The sequence below is a fragment of the Phragmites australis genome, chromosome 6, assembly GCF_958298935.1.
Source record: "Phragmites australis chromosome 6, lpPhrAust1.1, whole genome shotgun sequence".
Lineage (NCBI taxonomy): Eukaryota > Viridiplantae > Streptophyta > Magnoliopsida > Poales > Poaceae > Phragmites > Phragmites australis.
Window position 1 is genome coordinate 44,522,597 of NC_084926.1, and position 25,151 is coordinate 44,547,747.

The following is a 25,151-nucleotide window of genomic DNA, read 5'->3' on the forward strand; positions in this document are numbered from 1 at the left end:
GTTAGTTTTAGTGTGTGCTTTACTGTTCACTGGCCGCTGTAGCGATGGACCTACTCGATCCGTTTTTCATGGCTTCAGGCAAACTATAAAGTCACCGTGACTTTAAGGAAGGCGTCGTTGCATGATCTGCGCTCCAGAGTACATTGGATGACACAGAACTGCTATAATATGGTATACATTGGATGCAGTACATCAAGTCAGGAAGGCGTCGTTGCATGATCTGCGCTCCAGAGTACACTTCAAATGGTGCGCGGCAAGAGCAAGTCAGCAAACACGCGTTTGCCGCCGCCGCCGCCGCATCACCGTATTCCTGACTCCTGTATACGCATCGAAGTCACAGCTGGTACACTCTGGAGTCTAGACCGCGAACTGCATCCACCCTTCGAAGGCTTCAAAACATCGCAGGTATTCGGCTCAGGAGTGAGCATTCTGCACCATGAGTCTCCAAATATCTTACTCAAGGTCAAGCACAAATCTTAGCTCCGTCGTTGCAATGATTTACATAAATTTATCAGCAACAAAACTCCGAACTAAACAAACGTGTTCAGATTTCGGTATATCGGTTACCCCAGCAATCCTGAGGTGACAGGAGATGTCATACATAAGCACCAACACATGTTTCAGAAAGAAGCAATTAGCCACTCTGTTTATTTTTCTGGGCATGCAAAATCAACAAACCAACAACAGCATGATGCCATGATGTTGTTGCAATTTCTGGCAAATACGATCTACAGATCAATGGTGCTATGTGCTAGGGCCTGCAACAGGACAGGTCTGGAGCAGAACTGCTGGAAATTCCTCACTGGATTTTCTCCATTCCGTAGGTATCTTCAGCGCCACTGGCTACCTTTCTTCTTCTCTCTGCTATCATCTCGGTGTATGCCTGGCAAATCAAAAGGATCAATTCTATCATTCTGTGCACATCGTTCAGACCACAACAATTTGGCAAAGAAGAAATGCTCAGTGTCGACATGTCTAACGTATATGCACCAGTTGGAACTGATATCACAAGCAATGCTCCTAATTCTATAGCCATTTTCAGTTTAAAAGGAAAAAAAACAAAATCTTAGAAAAGAAATTGTGCCTGTGAAATCATCTTTTAGTGAAGGTTTTCTTTTGCATATAGTATAATAACTTCAACACAATAATAGCACAGGAACTATGAAGCCTCAATGTGCATTCTAATCTCATCCAAAAGAGCTTACAGTATTTAAATGAAGCCAATTTCTTGAGAAAAAAAATATCTTTACAGTTTACACCACCTACCTGAGCATGGCGCCAACAAATTTGTCCCAAAGGAATACAAAAAGAGCGAGGGTAACAAACTAACAATTAACTCGAATGAAAGAAAAAGGCTGATGAATCACATTACCACACATTCAGCACAGAATAAGGCAATCACATGTCAAACAAATTGGAATAGAAGATGCAAGGAAACATCACTAGGCACCTCCAAGTGTGTATGCTTAATGAGAACAGGACAGGTGAACAGCACCTGCGAAAGCTTTGACAACCTCAAGCAATGAACCAATAGCATACAGTTCAAATGCACAAATCAGCTGCAACAACTGAAATTGGAGAAACAGGGGCATGCTCAGGCAGTGCCAAGTATCACACCATGCAGACAAAATAGAAATAAACCAAAATATGATGAATAAACCAAACCAAAGCATTTCAGTGTTGAGACTAAATCTGGTGGGGTATGAACCATTGGACCCACCAAATTGCAGTCACAGGGCCAACCAAACTAAAGCAATTTTTCAACAACTTGGCTCCTGCAAGCTCATGGCATGTAGCATAGCCAGTTCTAGGCATAAACATTGCAACACAATATAATCATATTGTAATAGCACATAAGAGTTCTAACTTAGTAAATTATGGCGTTCATCGGCGCTTAACTTAGAACAAGCATCATGGATCACAATTAACTAGGCCCAACTTACAGCAAGGATACATACATAGATACTAGAGAGATAGATGTGCGGTTAATTAAATATAATCCTCATTTTTTATTGATTCCAGAACACCTCCTCGTCTTCTTCCTCATCAGAGTTGTCACTGTCTTCACACTCGGTCTCCGAGAGGATGATGGCTTCGATTTTGGCCTGGATTTTGGGCCATTCTCTGTCAATCACCGCCTGTGTCTCGGCCTTGCGCTTGACCCACTCGTCATCCATATCGACGTGTCCGTTGATCTCCAGCTCCCGGCGCACCCATTCCTGGAGCTTAGGCAGCCGCTCCTGCATGCTGTAGAACGCCTTGGCCAGGATGTAGAGCCTCCTCTTGGCCTCGTCCACCTCCTCCCCCGACCGCGGCGTCAGGTCCGGGTTGCTCTGCTTCAGGGCCACGTAGCGGGGCGGGACGGTAATCGGCTTCCGGGCCAGGACCTCCCGTATCTCCTTCGCCGACAACCGATATTTTGCCCCCGTCCCCTTCTCTGCCTCTGCGACGGTGGTCGACGCCTCCTCCTTCTTCGCCTTCCTCCTGGTTGAGCACTCCTTCAGCGGACGCAGCATCTGACCAGCCTCCGCCTCCTTCTTCGCCTTCCTCTTGGTGGAGCACCTCTTCAACGGACCTTGCAGTCCGCTCACCTCCGCCACCTCCACGCTTTTGGTGGTGGACCTCTTGAGCCAACCCTCCTCACCGGCCATCGGCGGACCTGAACCTTCGCGCCGGGAAATCTCGATGCTTGTAGCAATTACAAACGGGATTTCTCCGCAAATTCAAACCCTAGCTTTCGATGGTTTGGTGGGAGGACTTGGGAGGAGGCAGCGGGGTTGTCTCGATCTATCTATAATAAAGCGAAGGCGAACCTGGCTCTGCTCGGAGTCGGAGTCGGAGTCGCAATGGAGGCATCCGTCGAGTCCGTCTCGGAATTGGCCCTCCCCGATCTTCTCCATCTTCTCGTACTACGCCACCGTGCACACACGCACACCGCTCGTTCCTCTAACGGATTGGAGAATGGAGGAGGCGGAGAGAGAGGAAGCGGGAGCAGCGCGATCAGAAAGGGCGGGCTGGCGGGCTCACCTGGTCCATGGCGGGGCAATCCGTGCGGCCGTGGTCTGTGTGGGTGGAAGAGGATAGAGCCCGGTTGGCTTGGGCTTGTGTCGTGGTGCCGTCGCTGTCAGAAATCATATGGCTCGCGCGGGTATTATGCTAATCACCAAAATGCGAAATTATTACGACTACGACGGCCCATGGAAATAAAGGTGATACTATTCTTCATTTTAGAACTATCTTAATTGATGAACGATCGTTCTAATCTATATCCAATGGTTCTTCTTTTTTTGAACCTTTGTCCCGCCTCGTCCGTTTGACGTGTCCGATGTTATTCCCTTACGTTGTTCTTTGCTCGCCTCCGTCCACCGCCTACCTCCTATTGCATCATCATCTCTTCACCGTCGGCACCGTCTACCGACTGTCCTTCACCATATGCAGCCGATAGTGTACTCGTTGTCTCGCTCCCACGCCTGTCTCTTCTGCCAAGCCAACATATTTCACTGGGCATCCCTCTAAATTCGGCCTTTGAAACCCCGCCGTTAAGCCCTCTAAAATCGTTGTTGTCTAAAAGTTGTAGCTTAGTTTCAAATGACCGGTAAATATACAATATATATAAATAAATTTTTGGCTCTATCTCGGCTAAGATATTACTCTCCTCTTATATCCAACTGAACTATTTGCTTTCACTAGTTATTATTGATTGTGCAGGATCGTAAAAGAATTAAACAATACCGAGCACGTTCGACTTGGCTGTTGAATAGTTGAAAAAAAAACTCAATGGAATTTCACAGCAAACAACTTTAATTCCCGTGCTAAAAGCTTCTCGACGAGAAGAAAAATCTGTGCTGAAGCTTTTTGCTAGATACGATGCCTCATTTCTGCAGTAAGGTTTTGTATAGGTCATTTTCTTGTTTTTTTCACAACTTTAAAGTACAAATTATAGTATTAAAATTCACACATATATTTATATAGTATGTATCCACTCATACACTATGAACACACGAGCTATAACTTACAAACTATATTTATATTTACATATCTATTTTAAACAGATAATTTTAGACAACGATATTTAACGTGTCAAAACTCAGCGTGTGCCAGAGATAACGGTTTTATTTGAAAGACACCCCAGTGAGACACGATGGCTACCAACCCGTTCACACCTCAGCGCGTGGGTAGGGATCGAAACGATCGATCCTACCATCGGGCTACCAACCTGTTCACACTTTACTCCTCCGTAATTTTATTGTTTTCACTACAGACCATTCCAGGCACGCGTCAGTCAGGAATGGCGCTGATCTAGCACACCAAGTCTATTCAAACTTTTTCGCGGGAAGCGGCCTCATCAACCGCCTTCGTACGATTAGGATTAGCCGCTATGCCTTGCGTCTGACATCATGATACGGGTCCACGTGCACCACGCGTAGCGTTCCCCGGCGCCGGTTGGGGTTGGCTTGGTCCCGTGCTCCGGGAACAGGGCGCGGGAACGGAGCCGCGACGGGAAATTTGGGACCGCCTCACGTCAAAGCCGGTGCGGGATGGCGCGTGCTCCGCTCGGATTAATAATGAGTGGATTGTGTTGCACGACCTTGTGCTGATTTTAGCCTTTAGGTTTGGCTAAGCTAACTGATCTCGTTATCCAGAGCTTTTTGGTAATAAAAAGGGGTGTAAGTTTTGGATTCACTCCACTTAATTAACTTCTCTCCTACTTAAAAGTTTGCTAATACATATATCGTCACCTTTTTCCCACCACGTTTGTGCCTCTATGAAATCATGCACCAACATGTGGTTCCAGCGTTGAGCAGCTTCATCACCACGATCTCATATCTAAGATCATGCCCAACGGATTTCCGTCGCGACCTAGAATCCTTTCGTGAATGAATTTTCGTTTCCTTCAGCGCTTCAATGGTTTCACTTCATAGTTCCCTTTACTAAGAGTTTCCTAAGATCATTCTCTAGACGGGATTATTTTTCTTTCTTTTTATGAATTCTTTCGAAGAGAAATTATTAGAAATAAAGAAAAATAAAAGAAATGAGAACAAGAAAAGAATTATGAAGAAAACGAAATGAGAGAAAAATGGTTTGGACGGTCTAACCTCCCATCTCGTCATCCCCAGTCCCCCACGTTTCGCTCCTTCCTTTTCCTCTTCCTACCACTACCGCGCAAACCGCTCTCATCCTTGCATGTGCCCGCGAATCCCTTCCTCGCTCGCACTCGCTAACCACCTACCACAGCCGGCTCCGCCTTCTACAATGAAGGCGGCCTCACTCCAGCCAGACATCGCTAGAACCCACTAATCTCGCATCCCCCTCTTACCCTCTCACACATGATGGATCTTGCGATGGTCTGCGAGTGCTCCAGCGAGGTTGACCCCTCTCAAATCCGGCCAGCCCCCCTCCCTCTTCGCTTCGCCACTAGTCAGCCTCGTTCCCCTCCCAGATCGGCCAACCCACTACGGCCGCCACGTGCAGCAACCGGTAGCAGGAGCGCAGCGAGCGAGCAAGCGTAATCCCCTACCCCTACTGTTACTGCCGCTACCACCATGCTCTCACGCCACGGTCGACCCGATGGAGCACTGTCCCTGAAAGTGTATCTAGCCCCTATGTGTGGTTTTGGTAATTAATGACAATACATATGGACTAACAATGTTATTGAGATTGTTAGTAGGTTGTTCAATAGGTGAAGCCTAGGTGAAGAGACATGCATGAACTCTAGGTGAATGGGAAGATTGAAAGTACATCGAGATGAACGAGCTCTAGGTGATGCTCGGATGTGATGCATGGAGGAGAAATATGCATCTAAATAAAGGAGCTCTTGGTGATGCTCATAAGAAGAAGAAGCTCAATAAGATTAGCAATAAGCTTGAAGGCTAAGTTACTTGTGGAGATCAAGTAACTTAAGGTATAATGTTGTCATTTAGGTTTTATGGACTAACCCATGTGCTTTGTGCTTGAGAGTGAGTTGGGGTTAGGATCTATAAGAAGGCATAAATTGAATTGAAATCACATATGCCAAGAGTGAAGAACAAAAGTGGACTCCATATATGAAAAAGTGAATTCCTTGAAGATGTCGAATACAAAGTGGTTTTCTATGGCAAAACGGTGAAGGGCAAGCAAGACTCGGCTGCGATGGACCATCCATGGTGAAGGGCAAGCAAATGGCTTGGCGCCGAAGGACCAAGGCGGTGGTGAAGAGAGAGTGAAGGCTTTGCGCCGATGGACCGTGCGAGGCTATGAAAAGCTATGGATGATTCACATAAATCATATGAAGAATCAAGAAGAGATGGAGTGAAGATTTTATGGAAGTTAGCAACCCTCAAGGTTTGAAAGAAAAGAAGCGGTACTTGAAAGTTTTCAAATGCTCAAAGTGGTTCAAACGAGTTTTATCTTTGAATTTGAGTATAGGTATGCCGCACTATTAAGAGGGATGCAACGTGAGCTAATTGTCATGTCTCAGTGCTCAAGAGTTCCCAACCAAACCCAAAGTGAGAGTTTGTTGTTAAGAGTCCGGAGCGGAAAGTGCGGAAGTGTCCAAAATGGGTTTTGGAGTGTTACTAATTTGATCCTATGTGTTTTAGGTCATGAATTCAGTTGGGATGTGTAGCCCTCTGAATAAGCTTTCCATAGAGTCCAAAATCGTCGAAATCGGACTCCGGAATCAAAAGTTATCGCCGTTTTTCGGAGGTCAGCTGTGCTGTACTCGGAGACTCCGGTGAAGACCGGATTCTCCGGTACCTGGAAAGGCCGGAGACTCCGGTGAAGTCCGGATACTCCGGTACCTGGAGTGGCCGGAGACTCCGGGAAGTCTCCGGGGCTGTTTTCTGGGTTAAGTGTCGACCGGAGACTCCGGTGTAGGCCGGATACTCCGGTAAAAGTCCAGAAAAGAGCGTAATGGCTAGTTCTGACACATTCTGTGACCGTTCTGACGCCGTATTTGAATTTAGGGCCGGATACTCCGGTGTTCACCGGATACTCCGGCCAGTTCTGTCAAAAACAGTAACGGCTAGTTGTTTAGAGTGGGCTATTTATACCCCACTCACCCCATCCTTTGGGGCTGCTGGAAGGGCACGAAAAGAACACATTTTTAGAGCCAAAAGAACCTCTCCCACTCCATTCTAGTGTGTGATTTGAGAAGAAAAGAGAGTTGGGTTGAGAGATTGGAAGATTGAGTGCAAGTGAGCAAAATCCAATCTTGAGCACTTGAGTTCTCGGCAAGAAGTTCGTTGTCGTGTTTGTTACTCTTGGAGGTGAAACCTCCTAGGCGGCTAGGCGTCGCCGACGAGCACCCAAGGTTGTGGGTTGCCGCGGAAGTTTGTGAAAGGCTCGATTTCGCCTCCGCAAGGGAAGAAATCAAGAGTGGATCGAGGAAAGCGGTTGAAAGAGACCCGGCTCGTTGGAGCTTCCTCAACGGAGACGTAGGATTCACGGTGGTAAATTCGAACTTCGGGAAACAAATCTTTGTGTCTCCTTTCTTGTTTCCTTACTTTTAAGTTCTTGCTCAAATCTTTGTGCATATTGCTCGATATACTTATTTGTGTGTATTTGAGTGTAGGTTCTTTGTGAATCTACTTGGAATCATCTCCGGGAACACACGACATCACCTGGTTTGAGCTAGAACTCTCTACTCATCATTTATATTCAGTTTCAGGCTCAGTTCTGTACAGAACCCGGAGAATCCGGCCTTTACCGGAGTTTCCGGACCTGTACACACCGGAGTATCCGGACTACACCGGATACTCCGGATGAACAGTAATTCCAGGCATATGAACAGTATTTTCAGCCTTTTTCAATTTAAGTTTTATTGCATATCTCTTGCTAGAATTGAGTAATTTTTGTCACATTAGGATTGTAATTTCCACACATAGGGTGATTGTGCACTAGTTGAGCCTAGCATATTTAGGTTTTTCTCTTGTGAAAAACTCGTTAGTTTATATTCCGCTGCAGGTTTATTCCAACGGTAGAAAGGGTTGAATTTTTGTAAAAACGCCTATTCACCCCCCCTCTAGGCGACATCATTGTCCTTTCAATTGGTATCAGAGCCAAGTCTCTCTTTTCGGGCTTTACCGCCTAGAGAGTAAAGATGTCGACTAGTGGATTAGTGCACGTAGAGCCACTCCTTTTAGATGGTTCTAATTATTGTGATTGGAGTACTCGCATGCTTAATATCTTTAGGGCCATGGGTCCTCAAATAGAGCGAGTTGTAGATGTGAGTATTTCTCCTCCTAATGATAAACTCATATCACCCGAAGAGGAAGAGAAATGCATACATCTCAATGCTCAAGCTACTAATGTCTTATTTGATGATTTGAGCATAGATGTTATTGAATCGATCTTGCCGCTTGAGGATGCTCATCTCATTTGGACTACTCTCAAAGAAAGATATGACAAGCCCAAATGTGATGAAGAAGAATTTCTTCCGGAGACATCATTTGGAGAGTGCTCTACTTCATCTTCACATATGAAGAACTCCAAATGATTTCCTCTCTTGTCCAAGAGGATGTCACTCCGTCATCCACTTCACCAACATTTAACAATGAGCAAGGTAATGAAATGGTGAATGCGATAAGTGAGTGCCCAATCTCTTATTTGGACTTTAACAACACTTGTAACGAAATTTCCATATCTAGTAATGTTGTTAAGCCTTGTATATCATCTAGTGCTAAAATTTCTATTCATCATGATGATATAATTCTTGGTCCTCATAGCGATGCATCTATTTTCACTAGTACTTGTGAGACTAATATTTTGAAGGAAATAGAACTCTTTGAGAGACAAAACCTAGGTGGAGAAGCATCCACCTCTCCAAGATGCTCATCCTCTCACATTGATTCTCCATTATGCCTTATGGCAAAAGGTAAAAGGAAATTGGTAAGTGAGATAAATAATACTAATGCTAGTTCTAGTGCTAGTGATAGTGATGAGCTTGGGTTTGATCTTTTGAGCAAAAAGAATATGTCTAAAATGATCAAGCTCTTGCGTATAATACAAGATCATGAGGAAAGCCTAGAGAGGCAAGAGGAATTCCTCATTGAGAAAATTGAGGAATTTAATACTTTAAATGTGAAATATGAAGAGCTTCAAGAATCTCATAGTTCTTTATCTAATCTTTATGGAGATCTTAAAGTTAAGCATATTTCTTTGATTGATAAATTAGATGCTATGCCTCTAGTGGATTTAGAAAAATCATGTCCTAATTGCAATTCTTTATCTAAGGACAAATCCACTATTTCTCCCGTTGATGATGCTTGTGCTACTAACTCTAATTCTTATGTAGTATCTTTGGAGAAAGAAAATAGTGAGCTAAAGGCTCAACTTGAAGAGCTCACTAACAAGCATGTGGCTTTGCAAGAAAATCATGATGAGCTTATGTGCTCTCATGAAAATCTTATGGACTCACATGCCATGCTAGAAATAGCTCATGAGGTGATCATCACAACGGTAAAATCCTATGAACCTCATGTGAACATTAGCACATCTTCTTTGTCTAATGTAAATTTGTCATGTGCTAGTTCTAGCAATTCTTTTTATGTCAATTCTATATCCAAAGATGAATTGCCTACTAATCTTTGTTGCTCTAAAGCTAATATTTTCCCTAGTGTTACTTGTAATATTGATAGTAAAGGGAAAAGTGAGAAGCACAAAGATCATGGACTTGAAGCAAAATCCAATAAGAAGATAGCTCATATCAAGTGCTTCAAGTGCTCAAGCATGGGACACTATGCCTCTATGTGTTCCAACAAGGTTGATGACAAGACCACACTTCCAAAGAAGAAAATAAGAAGAAGCAAGAGGAAGTGTTATGGATACAATGAGAAGGGACATGAAATTGCATCATGCCTCTACATGAAGAATGAAGGTCTTATGTCATCAAGGAAGAGGCTCACCGGCAAGGAAGCAAGCAAGAAGCAAGATGAGAAGGCATCTTGCAAGGATAAGCACCGCATTTGCTACACTTGTCGGGCCAAGGGACATATTGGTAAAAATTGTCCTATTGGTAACATTCCTAAGCCTAACTCTTCAATTGATAATGATTTATTGCTTAGGAAGGCTAAAAATGGAACTTGTGCTACTAAGGTGATTAGTTCATCATTTTCTAGCACAAAGGCCATTTGGGTGCCTAAATCTTTCATGACTAAACTTAAAGGACCCAACATGGTTTGGGTACCACAAAGTGCTTAATTTGCTAAATAGGTACTTGGAGATGCAATTGAAGACTTGGCTTACTTGAGAAGAACTATATTGAATATCTCATCTCAAGATTCTTTCAAATTGGGTTTTCTCATGATGTTTGGAAAGAAGTGCCAAGAGTGTGGTTTGTTGGTTTATTTCAATCTTCAATGACATCTCGGTAACAAGTATCTAACTTAAGCCATCTAGTCACTTATCTTAGCATAGGTGCAAATATTCACAATTTTTCATTATTGGGAACACTTGAAAGTGGCTAGGTAAAATTTGAGCAAAATTTATACTTTGTGTAATATAATGCAAGGTATGCAAACTCTTGTGGGGACCACCGGTGAAGGACTTCTTAGACCCTCAGGGAACTGTGAGTGCTGGGGGACTACTGTTCACAGCCCCGAACACTCTCTCCCGGATATGCCCTTTCTTGATCCTCGGGGAACTCGGGTTGCTCGGGGACCACTGATCACGGCCCCGAGCACCCTCTCCCGGAACTTGACTGCTCGGGTCCTCGGGGAACTCGGGTGCTCGGGGGCCACTGTTCATGGCCCCGAGCACCCTCTTCTGGAACTGACTTCTATTGTCATCACGGAACTCGGGTGCTCAGGGACCACTGCTCATGGCTCCGAATACCCTCTCCCGGAACTTGGCCTTCTCGGGTCATCGGGGAACTTGGGTACTCGGGGACCACTGTTCATGACCCCGAGTACCGTCTCCCGGAACTTGATCTTCTCGGACCTCGGGGAGATAATCCCCGAGGGAGGACGCCACGTGGCACTCTGCTGTCCTGGTCTCGGGACTTGGGGACCCCTGGTTCCTATATCACCGACAATGGTCCTACGCCCCGCAACCCATCCAACGAACAAACTGATACTCATCACATTCGTTTAACTGCAGCAATACTACTTCATTTTTTCGTATCTTTTTATTTACAACAGAAATGATAGGAAAAAAATATATTTTTGAAAACTACAGAACAGGACCTACAACTTTCATGAAAATACCATATTTTTATATTGCCATTAAGGTGGCCTAAACTGCAACTAAAAACAGACTTCAGAATCTGTCTAAAATTTCAGACAGCAAGCTTCATATTTTTATATCTAAAAAAAATTCCAAAAAGTCTAAAACTTTATGGACATGTGTATCAAAACACAAGCTTCAAATTTTGTATAACTTTGATCTACAGAAAATATCATTATCATGACCTAATCAAGCTTTGAATATTCGATACTGAAATCTGTCAATTATCAATTGCAGAAAATTCAGAACAACATAACCGGAGCTATATCCAATGGAAAATTTCATACTACACACCATTGGAAAGCTTAACGAATCCTCTACAATTTTCTAGTTATTCTGAAAAACTGGTTCGGCATCTAAGATGCCCAAAAACTGAATAAATCTATTAATGTCTAGAATCTTGCCAGAATCTGATAGACGAATTCTAAAATTCATATCTACTAAACTACTTGACCAAAAATTCTGAATTTTTTTATAGTGGATAGACCAGCAAGAACCCTATGAAGAACCTTATAGTTGGATAATTTATTTCGGCCTCGAACATGCTCTAGTAGAGACCCGAACAGAGTTACAGAAAACTAGAATTTTGAAACCGGAGAATCATAATCCAATGAGATTTCTCCCCACAAATCCTCTATTCCCCAAGTCTAAAAACCATTAAAAATCACCTATTTGTAGGGGAAAATATGGATTCCATCTCACCTTGATCTCCTCCAAAACTTAGGGCAGCACGGCGTCAAATCCCTCTCTTTCTTTTCCCTTTCTTCTTCCTTCTTCTTTCTCGTTTCTTTGCAGCAGCAAGGTGGAGAGATGGGGACGCCCAGTAGGCATCCTGAGCAAGGGGGCGGCCAAGGGTGGAGAGGGGGTGGGAAGGGGGCTGTTTGGAGAGGAGGGGCTGCCTAGGGTTTCACGGGGTGCATGAGAGGGGTGGCTGGGCTTTAGGGCTTGTCCATGGGCGGCCGAGACAACCCCAAACTGATTTTTTTCTTCTTTTCTTTCTTTTGTGATTTCTTCCTTTCTTTCTTCCTTTCGCTGCGACTTGAAGGGAATAAAAATCAAAGACAACAATTATTCTGGGTATTACAGCAGAGCTAATGATGATGATGTGGAAGTTTGAGTCGATGAAAAACTATGCCCATATTGTGATATTTGGAGGTTTACATCGGCATCAGCTATGATAGTGATGCAGTTGCCTCCTCTACTGACTCTGACTATGATCTTGATGAGCTTGATGAGGAAGTAGATTCTGATGTCGATGACTTCGACCTTGAAAGCCTGGGAGACCAAGGGTACAGAGGATTAAAGCTTCTCTTGAGCCTAGTTGCAGCAAGAAGAGGATATGCCATAAGTGTGGTGACAGAGGCCACTTTGCAAAGATTTGTCAGGGAGGACCTATAGCAAATAAAAGGTAAGTTTCATCCATTTTTATGTGATTCCTTTTTATTTGTAAATTGGCCACTAACTTGTTTATGCAGGAAAAAAATCTTCGTCAACAACTCGCTCAGATCAAGGGAGCAATAATCCATCCTTTGTGTATGGTCTGGTATCAAGGCCAAGGTTCAAGAAAAGCTCTACTAGTATCTAGCATCCTATTGCCAATTTCGTAATCACTTGTACCCTATGTACCATAACTTATAATGTTGTTGCAGTGGCATTGCAAATGAGGTGACAGTAAAGCCGCCAAGAGGGAGGGGGAAGCGGAAGGGAAATATGGGTTATGTTGCTGCCTCTATTTGATGAGTCATGGGCCTCAGTCCTATGTAGTCATCTTCTGGAACTCATTGTCCTAATGTGCTTGTGATTTCTGGTTGATCTATATAATGTACTAATATCATATGTACTCATCTTTTGAATGTCATGTTGGACAAGATGATATGAGCCTTAAATTAGTTGTCCTGTCATATGTTTTGTGTTGTCAAGTTGAACTAGATTATGTATTTGTATTGTGATTTGAACCTTAAATTAGCAAGCTCTAAATGCATTGCTATCATTATGTTGGAAAATGTGGCATGTCTATGATTTTACATGATGATTGTGTGTTTTTATGCCTGGACTACGTTTTACCCTATGTGTGGCCCAGCTGTCAGGCCAAAAAGGTGTCATGCAAAAAAAAAAAAATGTCTTGCTTGCAATTTCGTCAAGTTCTAATGGCAACTTGCAAATTATTTTCAAGATATTTCTGTCCTATTTTTCATGAAAACACACTGCCAAATGGTGTTAGTTAAATGGCCGGTTTGTTGGGGTTGACCAATTGTAATGGCAAATGTGCAGTTATGCCTTTTTTAATGGTAGATTCACAATAATCGTTCAAATCAGTGGCAAATACACAATTACCTTTTTTATTTTAGAACTAAAAACACTACCAATTGCTACGAGTCAGCTTCCTTCCAAACCTCTTTATTCCCTACTTGCTTTACCTTGCCCAAAGTGCAACTTAAAAACAAAACCTAATTCAACATTGAAAATGAATTTCAGAGGAAGCAATGAAATTCTCATAGGAATTTCAAGCACAACGAGAGGTAGGTGACAAGACATTTCCCTTTTGTCATAGCAAAAGCATGAAAGAAACTATATGATTAGTCAGAGAGAAGGTCAACTTGGACTAGAACAACACTATGATCCACACGTTTATATGAACAAAGTGGTTTATACATTAAACAAAACACACTTCCTAAACTTCAATCCGTTGAAATTCGATGTTTTTGCATTCAAAGTTGTTTTGCACACCTCCAACAGATCAAGGGTTTGTCGATGATACTCCCTAGGTTTAGAGGGATACCTGAGAAGATAGGTTGGCCCGACGATGGTGTGGGAGCAAACGCGAGATGTTGAGGCAGAGAAACTCCAATACCATGGTGCTATAGCGGGAAGGCAAGGAGACAGAGGAGACGAGCCAGGCAGGAAAGTGAACCAAAATGTGGCTCATCACTTGGGAGGAAGAAGAAACTGCAGTCGGGAAGAAGAAGAAGGGGCTGTGAAGAAGAAAGAATGTGGTCTGTCATATCTAGATCCAATGGTCATATTTCGTCGACGGTGTTAGAGCATCTCCATCCGACCCCCTAAAATTGACCCCTTATATCTTCATACAGGGGTTCTCCCTATCCAGACTGACCCCCTATTTCTCTGTACGTTCCAACCGACCCCCTAAATCTGACCTCCTATATTTCACTCACCCATATTTTAATACTATCATTTAACTACCAAATTAATTGTAACGGCTATATTTCTAACGGTTTTTTTCCAACGGCTATTTTTTGCAACGGCTACTTTTTTTCAACGGTTTTTTTTCAACGGCTATTTTTTCCAACGGCTATTTTTTCCCAACGGCTACTCTTTTGTCCAACGGCTATATTTTTCCAACGGCTACTTTTTTCTAACGGCTACTTCCAACTCTATATAAACCCGGCCAGTGCCCTATTGCCATTCACAAGTCCCACTCCCTTGTAGTTCCCTCTCTGATCGAAATGAGTCATCATTTTCTGGTAGATTCATCGTCGTCGTCGGAGGATGATGACGACGAACTCATTCTTGCTACACTACACCAAGCACACACTCAATATGCGCTTTTGAATGCTGCACGACCTGGGGGTTCTGTGCCTGGACGTCAGTATATCAACCGCAACAGAGAAGCCGGGCATTGGAGGCTATACGAAGACTACTTTTCAGATGCTCCTACCTACGGTCCAACTTTCTTTCGTCGAAGGTTTGTAAATGATCTGTTTTTGTTTGTTCGTCATTTTTGTGCATCCTCTTGGGTTCGGCTGATTCTTATTACTTTCTTCAGGTTTAGAATGTCTCGTTCTCTATTTCTTCGCATACTGCAAGCTGTAGAACAACATGATGATTATTTTGTGCAGAAAAGAGATAGAATCAAACGTCTTGGGTTATCTCCTTTGCAGAAGATAACCGCATCATTTAGGATGCTAACTTATGGAGTAGCAGCAGATGCTACTGATGATTATATTCGGATTGCAGAAAGTACTGCTGTAGAGAGTCTTAAAAGGTTTGTGAAAGCTATTGTTGAAATCTTCGGTGATGAGTACCTGAGATCCCCAAATGATAATGATACAGCTAGATTACTTGCAATTGGAGAGCAAAAGGGTTTTCCCGGTATGCTTGGGAGCATAGATTGCATGCATTGGAAGTGAAAGAATTGCCCTGCAGCATGGCAAGGTCAATTTACCGGTCATGTGCACGAGCCCACCATTATTCTAGAAGCCGTTGCTTCACATGATCTTTGGATTTGGCATGCCTTCTTTGGTTTACCAGGATCTCACAATGATATTAATGTTCTGCATCGTTCTCACCTATTTGCAAATCTAGCTGAAGGGCACGCTCCAGAAGTGAACTACACCATTAATGGTCATAATTATACAATGGGGTATTACCTTGCAGATGGCATATATCCTCAATGGGCCACATTTGTTAAGCCAATACCATCTCCACGAGGGAATAAGAGGAAATATTTTACGAAAGTACAAGCAGCGGTGAGGAAGGAGGTGGAACGAGCATTTGGAGTTCTGCAATCTCGTTTTGCCATTGTTCGTGGGCCAGCAAGATTTTGGGATCAAGACACACTAGGACAAATCATGACAGCTTGTATCATCATGCATAATATGATCGTTGAAGATGAGCGAGATGCAGAAGGTGACCACCATTTCGATGGGATGGGAGAAGTTGTGACAGCTTCCCATCGTCCTACGGCTGAACTACAAGCGTTTCTTCAAACTCATCTAGCCATTACTAACAGGGAAACTCACTCACAGCTTCGTGATGATCTAGTCGAGCACCTGTGGGAAAAATATGGTGGGGTATAGTGTATGTAGTTGTACCAATATAGTCGGTACCTATCATGTAATGTTTTAATTATGTATGCACTTGTAATAATGTAGTCAGTACCTATTATGTATGCAGTTGTAATAACGTATGGTAATGTATGCAGTTTTTTCATCACACAACAACTAACATAGATAGTCCATACAACAAACATAGATAGTCCATACAACTAACATAGATAGTCCATACAACTAACATAGATAGTCCATACAACTAACATAGAGTTCGTACAACATACTTAAAGTTCATACAACATACTTAAAGTTCATACAACATATTTAAAGTGCCAACAAAATACTTAAAGTTCCATATATGAAGTAGCTCAACCCGAGCCTGTGCCAAACCGCCGAGCGATGATCTCATCCTGCAAACTCGTATAGTATTGTCGTTGTCGCTCACTCATACCACTAAGATCCATATTCATCACCTTATCATCTTCAATCCTTCTCCTTAACGCAATATCTTGTTCCTTCAGTTCAATCTTTTTCTTCTCAAGTGCAAGTCTCTCATCATAGCGCTCTTTTTTTGCAACCTCTTTCAGGGCTTCTGCCTCTTTCTTCTTAGCCCACATATTTTCCAACGCTTCCATGTAAAGATTATCTCCAGGAGAGACAGGATTTTTACCTCGCCGTTGTCGCTCTTTCTCCGCCTTCCTACCTCCTGGCCTAACCACAGGCTCTGAAGTATGACCCTCCCCATCATCCTCTAGATGACTCTCGTTGGTCTCAGGAGTGGACGACAGACTTCCAGTGCTGGATGTCTTCTGTTTTTTCTGAACGCACCTATCCTTCCACTTTTGCTCGTGCTGCAAGATATTCCAACAATGCAACAATCCGAACGATCTGCCCTTGGGGTCTTTTGACTTATACAATTCACATGCATGCATTACCTAGACATATAAATACGCCTTATTAGACTTGCACCAACATATGAAATGACAATCAAATAAAGAAAAGAACATTATACCTTATCTTGTTCTGTCACGCCGCTTTGCCTCCTGTTTTGAATTTGGACATAACATCCACAAAACCGGTTAACACCTTCTAGTATGATAGACCAACGGTGCTGGAGAGAATTGGAATTACGATCAGATGCAAAGTCCTTGTTCTCGTGAAAATAATCAGTAATTCTTTGCCAATACGTAGCACGGGATTGTTCATTCCCTTGTATAGCATCCAAACTAACTTCTAGCCATGCCGACACCAACATGTTGTCTTCTTTTACACTGAAATTTTTTGATCTAGCCTTTTTTGCTTTTTGGGACGCACCAGCTTCTACATGTGACAGTTGTTTCTCCTCATGTGGGCTTACAAATTGACTATCATCCCAATACGGTCCATTGTCTTCAATGTTTTGTTCACTCATCAATTCCAAAAAACCATCCATTCTTATAACCTGCACCTACATAACACAAATTGAACCATGAAACTAATTTCTAGCATTGCAAAATAAACTAATTATGGATCTGCTCATGAACACTGGGGAACAACCCGGGTGTAAGTATGTGTAGTTGTTTCAATTAGATAGCATAGTCCTGAGACTTAGACGTGTGTTTGCTTCAGTTCATAAGTAACCAGCCAGATATCTTCCGAATATTGTCCTTAGTTGTTTAATGGTGGAATATGGTACCTTGTTTGTTATATTAGATAGGATATGTGTCTATACTGGAGTTAGGAATCATGTAAGAAATGCTTATTTAAGTTGCATATATTTTTTCCCCTCCAAATAAAATATTTGATCATTATTTTGCGCTATGTTTTGGCAAGGTCATCTCATTTGGACGATGAAGCTAATCTGAATACACTGACTGCTAACTTAGAAATCTTCTTAGGAACACTCCATCAGCAGCCTTTTCTCCTTTTTTCTTTTTCCCCCCAAAGCATTGAGTTTAGGAAAACTTTCCATTGTCACCGTAGTGGACGATAAGACTGAAATGTACACACTTTTTATTCTGAACATGTATAATTGCATTTTTACCATGAGCAAAGTTTAGGATTAGTACCTTTGGCTCGATCACATTTACAATTCCTTCGTAAGGAATTCTTGCTTTATTACTCCTGTGATTCTTTCTCTGACAGCCGGATTAATCTTGAAAAAAAATACATTTCCATCAGGAAGTTTTTCAATGGATCTAGCACATTCACCGGGGAACAAAGACAAGATTATTTGGGAGCATAAATAAATAAGCAGATGCGAAATTGATATATGATCTCAAGTTGTCTGTGGGGTAGCAGGAGGGGCACGGCGCGGCTACATGATATACATGGCATACTCTTTTCATGATTGAGTAAAAGCACAATTTTCATATAAAGATTGGGTAGCAGGTTCACTGAAACTATTGATCATTACAAAACAGAATTGTCAACTGCAAAACCATAAACTCAACACTAATTACGTTGTAGGGAAAAGGGGGAAAATGAAACTTGCAATAGCAGATCAGGGCACCCGATGATGAGAATTTTTGGGATAAAATGAAATTCATATAGAAAGACTGACCTCGCTGACTAGAAGACCAAAAGTTGCTTCAGAAATAACAGCTCTAACTGCTTCAGTAGATCCAAGAAGAGGAGCGCCTGAAAGCACAGGGAAAAACGATAGCATGAAGATAGGAAATAATGATGGTACTGAATTAAGGCTCAAATAACATGCGGTACTGCTAATCTTTTTCAAGAAGGACCATCATCTTGCTCTGTTGTTCTGTGCTTGGCCGATAGAAGAAAGGAGGAAGAAAGGACCAGCTGCTGCTCCTTGCAGCCGAGAAAGAAAAAGGAAGAGACCAGGAGGGAGAATGAGGGAGATGGGGGCTGGGAAGAGGAGGTTCTGGCAGCTCCTTTGTGGTGGATCTGCGCAGGGAGGAGGGAAGTGTTGTTGTTGTTGCTCCGGTTGTGCTCAGCCGAGTGTGAGAGAGGGTGGGCAGAGAGAGAGAGCAGCATGGAGAGGGGCAGCAGGGAGGTGGGTGAGGAGATAAGATGGAAGCGCCGGGGGGGATGGAGGTCGTCGGCGGAGAAGCCAAGTTCGCCGGCGACGAATCGTCAGCGACGGATTGCGACCGTGTCGGCGGATTGCGAACAAGGAGTACCAAACCGAGCAAGAACAGGAACCGGAGGGGCAGCAAGCTCACCTTGGGGTTGGGGATGGATCTCGACCGCTTGCTCCCAGGCAACAGCCAGCCGGGCGAGGTTCTGCGACCACAGGGCCGAGTGAGCGCTGCGTGACCTCGCCCACCTGCACGGGCTCCAGAAACACGAACGCCGCCGCCTCCTCCTGCTCCTTCTCTTCCTCCTGCTGCTTCTGCTGGGGCGGCTTGGGAGGGGCGGAGACAGGGGCGGGGGCGGGTGGCCCAGGGGGCGGCGGAGCGGGTGGTCAAGGGAGCCGGCGGCGCGGGTGGCCAAGGGAGGAGCCGGCGCGGGGCAAGCCGCGTCGTCGCCGGAAATGTCCGTGGCGGGAGGGAGCGACGGGAAGGAGAGGTCGTTGACGGATAGGGAGTCGGCAACGGTTCCTAAATTTGAGGGTCGACGGAGGTAAAATGGGGATCCCTCAAAGATGAGGAGGCCGATGAGGGATCGGTTGGAGAGACGTTCGAGCGTTTTTTTCCTAAAAAATAGGATGAGGGGTGAGTTAAGGGTCTGGTTGGAGATGCTCTTATGGCAGTTTTTTAAGCATCTCCTTAGCAAAAAAGAAAACGGAAAAAAAAAAAGAGAGTGGCAAAAACTTCGAAAATGGTGGCGCTCACCTCCTTATCCCCAGCGGCACCGCGTCCTTCTCCGTCTCCGGCGACTCCTCGCCGCCGGCCACCGTCACCTCATCTCCCTAACTCCTCACTTCTCGCCCGAATCTGCCGCGCCGCGACTGTCACATCTGCCACCCCTGGCACCGACGACTACCACTATACCATCCGCTCCCTCAACTCCCGCGGCCGCCACGCCCCCCGCAAATCCCTCGGGCAGGTCCGGCCGCTCACCCTGAAACCCACCCCTAAGCGCTGCAATCTTATCGCGTACCGACGTGGCTCTCATCTCCCCGCAGAACTACATGCTGAACTCGAAGGTGAACGAGGAGCTGGTGGCGGCGGCGGGGGTGGAGGAAGGGGACGTCGTGCTCGAGATCGGCCCGGGAACCGGGTCGCTCACCGCCGCGCTGCTCGAGGCCGGAGCTACCGTCTTCGCCGTCGAGAAGGTATGTGACATTGTTTGATTTTCCTTAGCTTAACTGTGCTGGCCGCTGAGCGTGAGAGCTCCTGAACTGAGATTGTGTGAAATTATTTAGCGTTTTTCAGGTGAAGCCATTTCATCACTAGCGTGTAGCACTGCGATTGGTGTCTCTGTGATTGATCATTGATGCCATAAATTGTAGCTCTTGTTTGGATGGGCATGGCTATAAACTTCTAGTTAGTGTGACTAGTTTGCCTTCGTCATTGGAAGCTCTAACTGTGATCATACTCGGCTTCGTGATTTTTAATGTAGGCTGACCCAAGAGGCGTTGCTATATCATGTCCCGATAGGGTGGTTGTTTGGTTACATACAGAAGATTGGAAGAAATACCTGTTTAACTGAAGTTTTTTTTGTTCCTTTAAACACTTATAGATTCACATGTCAGGATGTCAATATAAATTAAAGCGGAGTTTGAGGTGCATCAATCCAAATAGACATTGGCTCGCTTGAAATTACAGACTGTTTTTGGAATGGAGAAAGTAGTTATGATTTTTATTTTTCATTTTGGGAGTTTATACAGTTGAACTCTTGAAATTCTTTACATTAACTGAGTCCTGTCATCCATAATCTCCAGCATCATATTGTTCTATGTTTTTTTGGTAACAGGATAAGCATATGGCTACCCTTGTGAAAGATAGGTTTGGATCTACAGAACGATTGAAGGTAGCATCTTTGTCTTAAATTGACATGTTTGTCTTTCCTTAACAAAAATGATGTGCAATATCCTCATGTTGTTCTCCTGGACACCAATATGGACAATGTTGTCCTTTTAACACTTTGCAGTTTCTGTGTGTCATCATTCATCACAGATGAATGATTTTGTCATTTATATAAATGTGAAACTAGAACTCCAAACTGTATTGGCAATATGTTGTTGCTTTTGCTCAAACTTAAACAGTTACCTTTCACATGATCTGTATTGATTTTTCAAAGCTGATGCAGATCATTGAAGAAGATATCACAAAATTTCATATCCGCTCCCATTTTCTTCCTTTCATGAAGGAGAAATACCATGCCACAAAACAACATGCAAAGGTGAGCTTGATGTATGGCTTTGACTGTATTCCACAGAAGTTTATATGGAGCTGGGATTTTTTTTTTTGGTTGAAACGAACAGACAGGATATCTGCCTATTATATTAAAAAGGAGTTAAGCCAAGACGAGGCGATGCATCAACCCCAACGGGGACACACCAGCGCTTACATCACCACCCCGAAACCACACCTGGGGGGAAGCTGGACAACCATTGGACATAAGGAAGCTTGTTTTGTGACCATGTGTCAGTTTCTACTTTGCAGGTTGTGTCAAACTTACCATTCAATGTCAGCACCGAAGTTGTCAAACTACTTCTCCCAATGGGGGATGTTTTCTCTGTCGTGGTGCTTATGCTTCAGGTTTGAACCAACTCTTATTTTCACATGCTATGGCTCATGTTGGGGCCAGTTAATTACGAACCAATGATGGTTCAAATTTTAGAAGATATGGAATTTTCGATATTATCAGGTGCTTCGTGTGATCTAGTTAGAAGCACTACTCAACTTTGTGCATATATTTATTGAGAAATAGAACAATTTTAATCTATATTCTTGTGCCTATATTATCACTTTGAATGTATTTTTTGTTAGATGTGCGTTTTTAGTTAGATTATATTGTCAGTGACTCATTATACCTGTAACCCAAAAGTTTCACTTTTCATACTCTCATTTTCAGGATGAAACAGCAGCGCGTCTTGCAGATGCTTCGATACAAACACCAGAGTACCGACCTATCAATTTGTTTGTGAATTTCTACTCAGGTAATCTTTTGTATGGAACTCTTCAAGGGACTTCCACTATAGTTGACTAACTTGATGTCTGTAAAACGCTTCATACAAACTTGACAGTATGTTACTGTCCTATCTATTTTGTTTCATACATAGTTTGGCTTCTGCGTATCCCTTTTACTCTCGAGGAAGAATAGGAAGATCCTTACTGAAAAAGATGAGGGAGGGAGGGATGGCAAAAGTTGAGGGGAAACACAAATTTACAGCTTAAAGGTTTTTAATTAAGTTATGCTGTGAAGTTTTCTTCTATGTTGCTCATAGAACAATGGAGATACCTCTTCCACAGAACTACTAGTTCACACCCTACATTTCACAGTTTTTTTCCTAAAAATCCTCTGGTTACTGTGATTCAAGATTATCCAGCGGCTGATGATAAGAATCTAATGAAATATATCTATCATTCCATTATTCCTTGAATACTTATGCTGCACTTTAATCAGTTTGTTACTACTATTTGGTGCAGCTGATTAGATTTGTTACTACAATTAATCATCCAATTGTTTGTTAGGGCCTCCACACGTCAATACACATTGATATTGCTAGGAGAGCCATTCTCTTAGGATTCTGCTCAAAGGGTTTATTCAAAATCCTTTTGAATGCAAGCAAGAGTACCTTAACAACTTTTGTGTAGCTATTCTTCCACATCCTTCAATATCATGCAATAACCTGAAATTTTGGCCAAGCTTTGATTGTTTAGTTAGTATGCCTAGTCAGTTCATGGATCACAGTCATTTTGCATTTACTGACAGACAGACATTTTGTTTGTTCTTTTCAGAACCTGAATACAGGTTCAGAGTTGAGAGAGAAAATTTTTTCCCTCGACCAAAGGTAATCAATTTCTTACATGTGTGGTTCAAAGGCTTAGTTTAAATGTGGTTCAAAGGCTTAGTTTAAAGCATAATATTTGTTGTTAGCCAGTTGCTTGGGGTTTCCTGAACATCATTACAAGTCTATACTCTTAGCCAATTCCATTCGCAGGTTAATGGTGCTGTTATCAGCTTTAAATTGAAGAATATTGAGGACTATCCGCCAGTTGGTTCCCACAAAAGCTTCTTTTCAATGGTGAGTCATGAAGAGCAGAAACAAATCCTATCTTTAAATTGCTTTCTGTGGTTGAAATTAATCCTCACATGTCATGTTGGAAATTGCCATTAAGATTAGCTCTTATCCTTCACTTCCAGGTGAATTCCGCTTTCAATGGAAAGCGCAAGATGCTTAGGAAATCACTTCAGCACCTATGCTCTTCTGCTGAGATTGAGGCCGCTCTCCACAACATTGGTCTTCCGGTTACAGTAAGCTCTCTCGTCGTTCCTCTCTATTCTTTCCTCCCTCCCTCCCTCTCTGCGTGCATGTGCTCACTTCTCTATTGCTGGCAGGCTAGACCTTCTGATCTGATGTTGGACGATTTCGTGAGATTGCACAATCATCTCGCAAAAGTATGAGCATACAGTGCCTTTGAAACGCCTATGGGTTGCTTGTTGGCATGGTGATGACTGATGAAGTGATTTGGACCTGAGAGTTACTCGGAGGTAAACCATAACCCTTAAGATGGGAAGTGGGCTTGTTAAAATACAGATCCGGCAACTTAACTTGAGGCGCCCGGCTGATTTTCTCCATCGGTTACAGGTGCCTTCAGACCAGCTGCAACAATATTGGTGCGATGTATTGGCGTGCGTGGATGGTCATGATGATGGTGTTCAGAATTCAAAGCAGTCGATCTCCATGCCATGGAAATTGCAGGACCATGCAGAAAAGAAGGGTGCCATATGTATCACGTATCTACAATTTACTGGATCTACCTTTGGTTCACCTCTTCGCTATATAGAGGAGGCAATGTAAGTACGATGGGAAGACTAAAGAGCGAGGATGATGCTTGGCCGGAGCATAGTTTGTATTGGTAGATAGAGGTCTTGCTGTATTTTGACCTCTAGAAATGTTCAGATAATTTTTTATGTTCCTATCATGGTACTATTACGGCTATTGTATTAAAACATCTCTGACCGACTCTCTAAATCCCACTCTATATCTTCATATAAAGAGTCTCTACAAAAATTTCTCTCTCTATTTCTCTTCGCGCTTCAACCGACTTTCTAAATCTCTCTATCTAAATTTTATTCACCTATATTTTATTAGTATCATATAAATAAATTAGTTCATTATATAAGAAGAATATTAGTGAATTTTCTTAAATTTTTGAAAATTTATTTGAGATCCTAAAAATTGTTAGAAGTTATAAAAATAGTCTTTTTTTAGAATTTAAGTTTAAATTCTACATATACTTTTGAGTGAATCCAGTTAAAATAAGTAGCACATGGATTATAGAACATATAAATTTTTTTTATAATTTTTAGAGCAACAAAAACCATTATTTTGAACCGTGAGTCCACCGGTCATGGTTTGCTTCGTTACTATCGAACTGAGATAACAAGTTTCTACTTGCTCGCTGGAAGTAGCGAGGGAGCTGGAGCTAATAGCCAGCGACTAAATTTGAAGAATATATAGAGCATCGATTGGGGACATTTTTTCAGATCGGCTCGATAAATTTGCGATAGAAAATCTTTTACCGAGCCGGTTGAAGATGCTCTTAAGATATTCATGACGGATAAAAAAAAACATGGTAAACCAAATGTACATCAGTGCATGGTGCCTTTACTGTAGCGTTCAAGTTCAACCAACCCACATTCATGTCGCCACTGGGAAGGAATTGTTAGGATAATGATAAATTTTGCAGGAACGTGAACATTGTCATAGAAATGTGGAGAAAAACATTGGCATGCTACCTATAGTTGTAAAGATCTTCATTCATCTGAAAGATCTAGTTGTATCGAACATAAACTTTTTCTCGTTTCACGGTACTTGACAACTTTGACTCTACAAGTTTATAAAACTATATTATATCGCATTTGATGAAAAATCTAATAATACTATTTCCACTTTAACATAGATGAATATTTAGAGAATTATGTTATTAAAGTTTGAACAGCAAGTCAAAGTTGGAAAGCAATTTGAAATGGAGGCAAAATCCAGTGGCAAAGTTGTAAAATTAACCAAATCAACGTCCAAAGTTACGCGTGAAGAGA

The 25,151-nt window shown here is 42.8% G+C and overlaps 3 protein-coding genes across 7 annotated transcripts; 1 reads left to right on the forward strand and 2 right to left on the reverse strand.

The window, feature by feature from the left end:
- Positions 1–476: 476 nt before the first annotated feature.
- LOC133922785 (uncharacterized) lies at positions 477–3,116 on the reverse strand. Of its 4 annotated transcripts, XR_009910538.1 has the most exons (3): positions 3,028–3,090; positions 2,814–2,909; positions 477–883 (listed from the first exon to the last, which is right to left on the reverse strand). XR_009910538.1 is itself a non-coding variant. In XM_062368267.1 (2 exons), the coding sequence occupies exon 1, from the start codon at positions 2,649–2,651 to the stop codon at positions 2,010–2,012; it is 642 nt and encodes a 213-aa protein (XP_062224251.1). In that variant the 5' UTR covers positions 2,652–2,807; the 3' UTR covers positions 532–883; positions 1,496–2,009. The 4 variants fall into 4 exon arrangements, 1 of the variants encoding a protein (XP_062224251.1); XR_009910537.1 differs by lacking the exon at positions 2,814–2,909 and having other exon boundaries at positions 532–883; positions 3,028–3,116; XR_009910536.1 differs by having other exon boundaries at positions 532–883; positions 2,814–3,111.
- A 13,086-nt stretch (positions 3,117–16,202) lies between these two features.
- LOC133922786 (glutathione S-transferase T3-like) lies at positions 16,203–19,625 on the reverse strand. 2 transcript variants are annotated; one of them, XM_062368270.1, is made up of 4 exons: positions 19,160–19,625; positions 18,041–18,126; positions 17,005–17,439; positions 16,203–16,927 (listed from the first exon to the last, which is right to left on the reverse strand). In XM_062368270.1, exons 3-4 carry the CDS (start codon positions 17,422–17,424, stop codon positions 16,361–16,363), a joined length of 987 nt encoding a protein of 328 aa, XP_062224254.1. In that variant the 5' UTR covers positions 17,425–17,439; positions 18,041–18,126; positions 19,160–19,625; the 3' UTR covers positions 16,203–16,360. The 2 variants fall into 2 exon arrangements, with proteins under 2 accessions (XP_062224254.1, XP_062224252.1); XM_062368268.1 differs by having other exon boundaries at positions 18,535–19,625.
- An 86-nt stretch (positions 19,626–19,711) lies between these two features.
- On the forward strand, positions 19,712–24,069 carry LOC133922787 (ribosomal RNA small subunit methyltransferase, chloroplastic). Its single transcript, XM_062368271.1, has 11 exons — positions 19,712–19,985; positions 20,065–20,214; positions 20,856–20,912; positions 21,192–21,284; positions 21,548–21,643; positions 21,960–22,044; positions 22,847–22,899; positions 23,050–23,133; positions 23,253–23,363; positions 23,448–23,600; positions 23,698–24,069. Exons 1-10 carry the CDS (start codon positions 19,758–19,760, stop codon positions 23,511–23,513), a joined length of 1,023 nt encoding a protein of 340 aa, XP_062224255.1. The 5' UTR covers positions 19,712–19,757; the 3' UTR covers positions 23,514–23,600; positions 23,698–24,069.
- Positions 24,070–25,151: the final 1,082 nt, after the last annotated feature.

Bases quoted from the DNA above. Each gene is read 5' to 3' on its own strand.
- LOC133922785 (XM_062368267.1), bottom strand. From the start codon at position 2,651: ATGGCCGGTGAGGAGGGTTGGCTCAAGAGGTCCACCACCAAAAGCGTG.
- LOC133922786 (XM_062368270.1), bottom strand. From the start codon at position 17,424: ATGGATGGTTTTTTGGAATTGATGAGTGAACAAAACATTGAAGACAAT. The intron at 16,928-17,004 runs GTATAATGTTCT...TTATATGTCTAG, and splicing joins GCGTGACAGAACAAGATAAG to GTAATGCATGCATGTGAATT.
- LOC133922787 (XM_062368271.1), top strand. From the start codon at position 19,758: ATGGTGGCGCTCACCTCCTTATCCCCAGCGGCACCGCGTCCTTCTCCG. The intron at 22,045-22,846 runs GTAATCTTTTGT...TGTTCTTTTCAG, and splicing joins GTTTGTGAATTTCTACTCAG to AACCTGAATACAGGTTCAGA. The intron at 22,900-23,049 runs GTAATCAATTTC...TTCCATTCGCAG, and splicing joins ATTTTTTCCCTCGACCAAAG to GTTAATGGTGCTGTTATCAG.